Source organism: Rhinichthys klamathensis, unplaced genomic scaffold (genome assembly GCF_029890125.1).
Source record: "Rhinichthys klamathensis goyatoka isolate OS25496 unplaced genomic scaffold, OSU_Roscu_1.1 h1tg000197l_1, whole genome shotgun sequence".
Classification (NCBI taxonomy): Eukaryota; Metazoa; Chordata; class Actinopteri; order Cypriniformes; family Leuciscidae; genus Rhinichthys; species Rhinichthys klamathensis.
Genome location: NW_026606723.1, coordinates 283,379 through 292,861, shown reverse-complemented (window position 1 = coordinate 292,861; position 9,483 = coordinate 283,379). Strand labels below are relative to the sequence as shown.

The window sequence follows — 9,483 nt, the reverse complement described above, 5'->3', positions numbered from 1 at the left end:
GTGCGCTTAACGTTATCGTTTTCTCAGAGTTTAGGCTCCTGTGTAATAGTAGCTTAGGCTATTCAGCAACTCAAACATACCAAACCAACAATTACTAAAAACACACAAAAACTGATTTTGCACGGGCATTGCACTAGTTATATTCAATTTTATATTAATAATAGTATTATGATAAAGATTTAATAAATTATAATATAAATAATAATAAAATAATATATATATATATATAATTTAATTTAATTATTACTTTATAATCAATAGGGGTGTAACGATAACCTCATGTCACGATTCAATACATATCACGATACTGAACTCACATAATACAGTATTATTGCGATACTCCAATACCTGCTAAATTTGGTTTGGGTGGAAATGAATAGGCTTGGACTTGGTGCTGGTAACCCAAAGTACAGGTGACACCAGAATAAAAATATTCATGATTCTGAAGCTGAAAATACAGAATTATTTTAGATGAAAATTCCTGCACTCTGTCACTGGCTAGATATATTTAAAATAATGTAGGCTACTTATTACTGGTAACATAAGACATTTGGCATAATCAGGACCCACAAATATTCCCCCATTGAATTATACATTATATTCAACATTATATAGCCTATTGTAGTTTAATGTAGTACTGACACTGAAACTCTTTAAACTTTAATTTATTTCTCACAGAAATTTTAATTTTGGGTGAATCATACACATGCGCAATACATTTTGTCATTTTTGTATTGCGATATATTGTGACACAATTGTTACACCCCTAATAATCAATACTACTGCCACTACTACTATTATATTTATTTTTATTAGTTCTTCATTGTGCCATTACTGCTTTCTGTTTAAAAGTGTTAAAAATCCTAAAAAATCCCTCTCATATTACTTGACCCAGCAGATGACTCAGTACTACCAGCATCTGATGCAGCAGTGATCGTTCTGCTGTCAAACACATTTATTCGTGACATCTGTTTATTTGCGTCATTCCATGGACACACAAGAAGAGTTACAAAGACAAAAATAGCCTGTTATGTAATATTGTGTTTGAATGCATTTTTAAATTAACATAATCCACTAATCTGTCCAAATCATCCCTTGTAAGAGTCTCCTAAATTCATGTTTGAATATGCCGTTCATGAATTCTGCTCAAGGCAAACCATGTTCTTTAATATGAATCACTGAATCTACCCCACATAACATTTTTAAAAAGAGGCTACTGTGTGCTCTCTTTTTATCTCTCTCCCTCTCTCGCTCTCTGTCTTTCTCTCTAACTGGGCTACTGTGAAAATCTGTTATTCACATTAATCTGTGCATGTTAGATAATCCACAATTATCAAATGTTCAGCACAGATGATTAACAGAGGGAGGGAGAGAGGAGAGGCGGAGGGAGGGAGGGAGAGAGGCACTGAACATGTGAAAAAGAGAGCCACTCTGCAAAAGGATTGCATGTTGGTGTGTACAACAAGAGGGAGGACACTGCGAGATGATTGGTACACAGAAATAGCTCAGCCAATCAGAGTGATGACAGGAAAATAACAGGCTCAGAGAGAAAGAAAGCTTAGAGAGAGAGAATATCACTGACATACAGAGGAGGAAGGCAACAAAAGTGGATCAAATTGGGAAGAGCAACTATGCCTACAGATAGATTAGATCATAGTGAGAATGTCTAGTAATGGGTAGAGTGACAGAAGGGGAAATCAGCCGTTCTACAGTGGATCATTCAAGGATGCTTGAAGGTGCAGAATCAGCCTCTTGGGAGATAATGCTGTGAAGGCCCTGAGAAGAAAGGCTGCACACAGCCAAACCAAAGCCAGTGAGCAACAGCACTGGGTGGAGGCCGTGAACGGATTCAAACGAGTGTAGAAAAAAAAGACAACATGAGGACATCCAGGAAAGGAAGCGTGGAAATGCCTGCTTTTGTAAGGCAGCTGGTGAAGGAAACCGAGAAAAGGGTCACCTCCTTTTTTAAAGGGGGGCGAGGGGGAGGTGCGGGGGAGCTGTCCGAAGGCGAAGAGGGAGGAGAGGAGGAAGGGGTCATCCCTAGCCCCTACTTAGATCGACCGGTTCTGGACAAGCACATGCAAGAGGGATGTGCCTCCTGGGGACTTACCTACGCCCTGGCCAGCATGCAGGGTTGGAGGGCCCACATGGAGGATTTCCACAACTGCTTCCCTCAGCTAGGAGGGGAACTGTCCCATTGGGGGTTCTTCGCCGTGTTCGATGGACACGCAGGGAGCGCGGTGGCCCAACACTGCTCCCGGAACCTGCTGGACCACATCTTGGGCACAGGTGAGCGACAAGCTGTTCTAAAAAAAGGGAAGGACTTCTTGTACCTCTTTGGCTTCTACTGATGACAGTACATCATCAGTTATTTGAGAGCACAGCAAACGTAACGACTGGGAGGATTTTGTTGAGAAACAGAATTCCCATTTGATCATCACATCACATTGGTTGTTGTTGATCTCTTTAGAATAGATCTGAGAGGATCTCCTCCGATTGGATTAATTTTTAAACATACTGTACATCCAAAGCCACATCAATATTATTACTTAATTAAGCCATGATCTGATCAGTTAATTTTAGTGGACAACATGTTCCTAATGTAGGAAAAGCAATTAGAAGTCACTTAATGGCTGCTTGTTGCAATGTTTACTAATGAAGCCTTTAGATTCGTCTTTGTGATTTAGTGACACAAGCTTTTTCTTTTCAGGCAAGATCCGAGCAGATGAGGATGTGGAAAGGGTCACTGAGGGTATCAAGGAGGGCTTTTTTCTCATGGACAAGCACCTTCATGCCATGGCCTGCCGTGAGGGTTGGGAACGTGGAGGGACCACTGTCGTTTCCACTGCTATCACCCCGCACCACATCTACTTTGTGAACTGCGGAGACTCTCGGGCCGTCTTGTGCCGTGCTGGGCGGGTTGCCTTCTCTACAGAGGACCACAAGCCCTTCAGCCCTGGTGAGAGGGAGAGGATAGAGAGCGCTGGAGGATCTGTGACTTTGCAGCGAGTGAATGGCTCGCTGGCAGTCTCTCGGGCATTGGGCGACTTCAGTTACAAGACAACCGAGTGGCGGCCGGTCACAGAACAGATGGTCTCGCCCGAGCCGGAAGTGTCGGCTGTGGAGCGCTCGCCAGCAGATGAGTTTCTGGTTCTGGCCTGCGATGGTGTGTGGGACACTGTCAGTAATGAAGAGCTCTGTGCCTTCGTACACAGCCGACTGCGTGTCTGCACAGACCTGAGAGAGGTCTGCTCCCAGGTCATCGACCTCTGCCTCTATAAGGTTAGTATGAATGGAAGAGTTTTTGGCAGTTCTCACTGATTTCGATTGTGGGGTCCAAAACGGAGTTTGATTTCTCCTCACACTCATGCAGGAGAACTAGTGGGTGAGAAAATGGCAGCTTCACTTCTTTGTTCATGTTTTGCATTGGATTTACCACCAAAACTTTACATGCATAGACCAACTCTCGCAAAAGATGCAATTCCACATGCAAACTGCTCTCCAAAGTTTCAGAGACAAGCAGCTTTCAGAAATGTGTCTGAAAATGTATTTTCAGATATATTTTGTTATACAAATTTATCATTTATATAGAAGTTATTTATATACATTATATACAAGTTTTAGTTGCTTATATTTCCTCAAATGTTTGGACATGTTTAATATTTAAATGTATATTCTGTACATATATTTTCCAAAATCAATTACCCAAAATGTATTTTAGGATTGTACACATGAAGTATATTTTATAATATGAAGTCTGTTGGCTATGGCATCTCAAGCTGACTTCAGCCAGGCTGTTGTATTACATAAGAGAAACACAGAATGGTCTTTAGGCTGCAGAAAAGGATGTGTGCCGACCTGAAAATGTCAGCATCTTTCTCTCCGCAGTGAGCCAGATCTCTGCTTTGTCAGGTCTGCGCTTTCATCCACCATTTCAAAGTGAGGCCGCTGTATTCCGCTGCTAAGCTGCAATAGGATAAACTACTTTTAGCCTTGGTGTTAGGAGATTACAGCATTCTGCCCAGCGTTGTGCCATGTAGGGATAGACAACCGACATCATCCCTAAGAAATGAAGGATAAGGTCTGCATTAGCATCACCAATTCCAATCTACTTAATCATCAAATGTGAGGAAGTTGTCCTTGAAACAAAAGCCTCAAGACTGGCGAGCGTCATGCTAGTGCCTGCCTTATCTAAAGAAACATCAGAGGAAAACAATGCTGCTCAGTTTAGCAATGAAATCGAATGGCGGACACATTAAATGCACATCTTACATTTCCTTTGTTTTCTTTTTTTTTGATGTCTCTTCATGTGTTTGCTAACAGGGGAGTCTTGATAACATCAGCATCATTCTAGTCTGTTTCCCTGGCGCCCCCCAGCTGTCACCTGAAGCACTGCACCAGGAGGCCGAGCTGGAGGACTTTCTGGAGTCCAAAGTAGCTGGTAAATCATCTGGCTTCTTTTGATGTTGCTTTTATGATTTATATGATTTTCATCACATATGAAAATCCTTTCAAATCTTGGATTCATGTAATGATTAGAATAAATGGTCCTCTAGTGGTCTGCTTACGTAATTTAACCATTGTCATGCATGTTTCTTTGGCAGAGATATTTGAAGAGCTGAGTGCAAGAGGCGATGAGCCTGATCTGCTGTCAGTTCTGACAGTTCTGGCTTCAGCAGTGATACCTGGACTTCCACCAGGGGGCGGCCTTCAGAGCAAGTGAGTTTGTGTTTTATATAATGCTTTACTGCTGCTTAAAACTGCAGTCAGCACAGCAGTGATGAGTGAGAAGTGTAAAAACCTATTTCACAGACTGCAACATTCACTTCTTTAAGAACCTTTAAATGGTTTCTATTCGAGATCTATAAGCTAAGCTTTCGATTAGCATTCTTTTTAATCTTTCTTCCATTTTTAAATTGCTTTTGTTTATAATATTATAATTAAAGTTATTATAATAACTGATATTTATTTATTTATTTATTTATTATGATTTACACTCACCAGTCACTTTATTAGCTACACATTGCTAGTACCCGGTTGGACCCACTTTTGCGCTCAGAACGGACTCAAATCTTTCAACAATTTGCTGAAAACATTCCTCAGAGATGTTGGTCCATATTGACATGATATCATCACGCAGTTGCTGCAGATTTGTCGACGTCATATCCATGATGCGAATCTCCCGTTTTCGCCCATAGACCTGCCAATCACCAGATATTTTTTTCTTTTTTGAACAATTCTCTGTAAACCCTAGAGATTGTTGTGTATGAAAATCCCAGTACATCAGCAGTTTCTAAAATACTCAGACCAGCCCTTCTGGCACCAAAAACCATGTCATGGTCAAAGTCCCTTAAATCATCTTTCTTCCCCATTTTGATGCTCAGTTTGAACTTCAGCAGATCGTATCGACCATGCCTAAATAAATTGAGTTGCTCCCATGTGACTGGCTGATTCGACATTTGCGTTAATGTGCAATTGAATGGGTGTACTTAAAGCTGCAGTCCATAGCTTTCTTGTAATAATGTTTTTAATTCCAGTGGTACTGGTGGATTTCCGCGGGAGATTTGAGCACATCTTTGCATCATTACGTCACATCTGTACATAAAGGAGTCTCGGCTAGTCGGCTATATTGCGAGTGAGGATGTTGGAGGTGGAGATTTATTGCCTTTTCTCACAGCACTTGATATAATTAAACTTATCAATTTGATGGCGGATCCAGAAAGGTTCAAACGACAATCACCAGTGACAACTGGAGATTCACCCGCTGTAAAATGCAAAAGACTTCGTTCGGACTTCGGAGTGGCTACAGAAAAAAAGAGACTGCAACTGGACTCTAGCGAAAACTACATATCGGAAGGACATTACATGTAGTCACGCAATGCTGAAGTTGTTAACATCAACAATTTGAGAACAAAGTATAATTTGCCCGGTTTTGCGTGATATGATAACTTATAAGCGATTGTTAGATTTAATCAGCGCGATTGTCAGAACCAGAACAAAAGTGGATGTTACTTGTTCAGATGACATTTTCCAGTGAAAATTCTTATGTTGGTCATACTTCCAAAAAGAATAATCTGTGATTCTGAATGCCAGTATCCACATCGGTGCGGTGACTGACAGCTTCACAGTCTCCTCAAACATTGTGTTCTTCCGTGCTGTGCCGTGTCGAGGGTGTTGAAGTACAACTCACGTAAAGTTGATAATTCCGCGAATGACTGCAATTGCAGATTTCGAACAGAGATGGCGACAAAGAGGAAAAACTGCGGACTGCAGCTTTAATAAAGTGGCCGGCGAGTGTATATTTAATATAATAATTGAATAATTTATTTTAATAGTTTTTTATTATTATTAATAATAATAATTTATATAAAAGTGTTGGATCAAGTGAATGAGAGAACCATTTCACAAAATTAATAAAGTTAATAAAAATCTATTCTTTCAAAATGCTTAACTGTTTTAGTAGGGGGGACAAGTTTATTGCACTTCATCAAATGTTACTATTTCATGTAAGTGACACATGGTACAGTATATAATTATGAGATTAAAGCTGCAAGGATGACATATATACCCTTGTGCTGCAGAGCAATGTCCATGTTCTCAGATTCAAATGTCTACTCAGTACAGGCACCAGAGCACCAATCAACTCCACAAGTAGAGCTCAAATGATGTGTAGGTGGGATGACTGACAAAAGAACAGAGGACTGAACTTTGAAATAACATACTTTTTTGGACATTTGCAGGCGGAACTGTATAATTTCGGCCTACTATTATCAGAAAGAGGCACGGCGATCAAGATTAGCCCAGGTAAGCTTCTGTGGAGATACTAAATCTATTTGATATGTAACAATAACATGTTAAAATGACTAATGTATTTGTCATTCCTGTATGCTAAATTTAATATCTAAGCATTTTTAATCTGAAATCCATATCTTTTCAGGAATTCCATCCTACAGATGCCAATTAGAGTCTGTGTTTTATAAATGCTTAATGGGTGTGCTAGATTGAGGAAGAAGTAAAGCTGATCCGTTTTCTGTCTTTTAAACTCATGAAAAATGGAAAGGATCTTCTTTTTGGACAGCAACACAAATTTTACTTCCTTCTTTTTGTATGTTTCTTGAATGACAAACTTACAAAAAGTAATGCTGTTCCACAATGCAGGACAATGATGACTGTATATAACTTTGACTCTTTAGATTGTGATACGTTCAGTATTTTCCTTACCAAATGTATTCAATGAGTCTTACAATCAACAATACTCAGGTAATGTGTTTAAGCAGTGATGACAAACGTTTAAGATTCTCTTCAGTCTGCATACAGCATACAGGTTCGGAGTAACATGATCTTGAGTAAATAATGGCAATATTTTCATTTTTGTGTAAACTATTCCTTTAAGAATTCAAATAAGGCAAACGTGAAATGATGAGATTTTAAGAAACAAATTCTATCAAATAAAATTCAAACAACCACTTTTACATTTTGGAGTATATACAAGCCCATAATATAGTCATAGAGTGCAATTTTTCTGTTTTTGAATAGTTGTTTCCTGTAAAACTCTCTACTCTGTTTGCATGATCTGTACTGTGTTGCCTTACTGACCTCTTTGAAATTATGCCAACGTGTTCATATTACTGAGATTTTCCTAATGACTAGCAAATGAACTGATGCAGTGCTGTATCATGTTGTGTGATCATTTTTGTGCACATTTTACAGATCTTGTGCAATATTTGTGCTAGCATAAAGGTTGAGAGAAAAAAAGATAATAAACAGATCAAGTCATTCATGGTATTTCTGTTTATTAATGTCTGTCCTGCTACATAACCAGATGGCTTTATGGTAATTAGTCATACATTTTGTGAGTGTGTGTGTGGTTGATCTCAGATTTCAGCACAGGAGTTACAATATCAGTAAGCAGTCTTAGAAGAAAAGGTTCTATATAGAAACTTAAAGGGTTTGGTCAGGCACTTCATATATAAACCCTTTTAGGGGTTCCCATCGTGGGATCATTTTACGGATTTCGTTTTAATGAATTCATTTTTAATTTGAATAACATTTTATGAACTAAAAAGCTTGTCAGAAAAAAAATGATTGCATAATACTTTCATGTTTAACAGGTTAAGACATTTCTCCATAATATTACTTGGCATAAAGTGTTCTTTAAAATTGAGTTAAAACCCCTATAGGGTTCTATGTAAAACAAAACTGCATTGAACCTTTTTTTCTAATAGTACACCACTGTCATCCTCAGGGGAGCAGTAGAGACTCGCTCCTCATTTAACACACTCGGACTGTGAGACGGCAAACCCAGCATGGCAAGCCGTTTTGACTTTTATTCATTCCCAGGATATGAAATCTTGATATCAACAATTCAGTTTTCAGTAATTAAAATGCTAATTCTTGATATCAGGAATTAGATTTCTACTAGTAACAATGGATATTTTTTATGGCAAGCTTGCATTTTTACTAGTAAGAATTAAATTAGAGAGCTCTATAATTAAATTCTTACTAGTAGCAATACCCATTTAGAGAGCTCTCTAATTCAATTATTACTAGTAAGAATTACAATTACAGAGCTCTCTAATTCAATTCTTAGTAACAATTCCAATTAGAGAGCTCTACAAATTAATTTTTACTAGTCATATGTCTCCATTGACTTCCATTCATTTTTAATTATGGAGCTCTACAATTTAATTTTTACTAGTAAGAATAACTAGTAAAAATTCAATTGTAGAGCTCCATAAATTGAATATTGAATATTAAACTACAATTGAATTTTTACTAGTAAGAATTACAATTAGAAAGCTCTACAATTGAATTGTTACTAGTAAGAATGCAATTACAGAGCTCTCTAATTTAATTTTTACTAGTAAAAAAACAAATTAAAGATATGTATAATTGCAGAGCTCTGTAATTGAATTAAAGAGCTCTGCAATTGCATTCTTACTAGTAACAACTGAATTAGAGAGCTCTCTAATTGTAATTGCTACTAGTAAGAATTGAATTGTAGAGCTTTCTAAATGAATTCTTACTAAAGATGCAATTACGACGAGTATCGCTGGGTACAATTTAAGCTAAAACGGCTTGCCATAATTTTTGATATCAGGAATTACATTTCCACTAGTAAAAATGTTCATTCTTGATATCAACAATGACATCATCAACTGATATCTGCAATTGTATTTTCACTACTTAAATGTCACCACAGGAAACGCTACTAGTAAAAAAATAAATAAAATTAAATCAATCATTTTATTGTCACTAGTGACAATGTTAATTTCTGATATCATAAATGTGGTTGTTACTAGTAGAAAGCCATTTTAGATAGGCTATCTGAAATTACTCTCCTGATTATTGATATCAGAAATATATTTTCAGATATCAGAAATAACAAATGTAACAACATGTTGAGTTCTTGATATTAGGAATTTATATTCACATTCACACTAGTAACTACGTAATTATTGATATAAAAAACTATGATTTTAA

General features: G+C 37.7%; 1 protein-coding gene across 1 annotated transcript; it reads left to right on the top strand.

Annotated features, from left to right (window-relative positions):
• The first annotated feature begins 1,268 nt into the window (after positions 1-1,268).
• Positions 1,269-7,300, top strand: ppm1nb (protein phosphatase, Mg2+/Mn2+ dependent, 1Nb (putative)). Its single transcript, XM_056262940.1, has 6 exons — positions 1,269-2,289; positions 2,711-3,282; positions 4,324-4,441; positions 4,605-4,719; positions 6,741-6,804; positions 6,938-7,300. The coding sequence occupies exons 1-6, from the start codon at positions 1,878-1,880 to the stop codon at positions 6,962-6,964; spliced, it is 1,308 nt and encodes a 435-aa protein (XP_056118915.1). The 5' UTR covers positions 1,269-1,877; the 3' UTR covers positions 6,965-7,300.
• Positions 7,301-9,483: the final 2,183 nt, after the last annotated feature.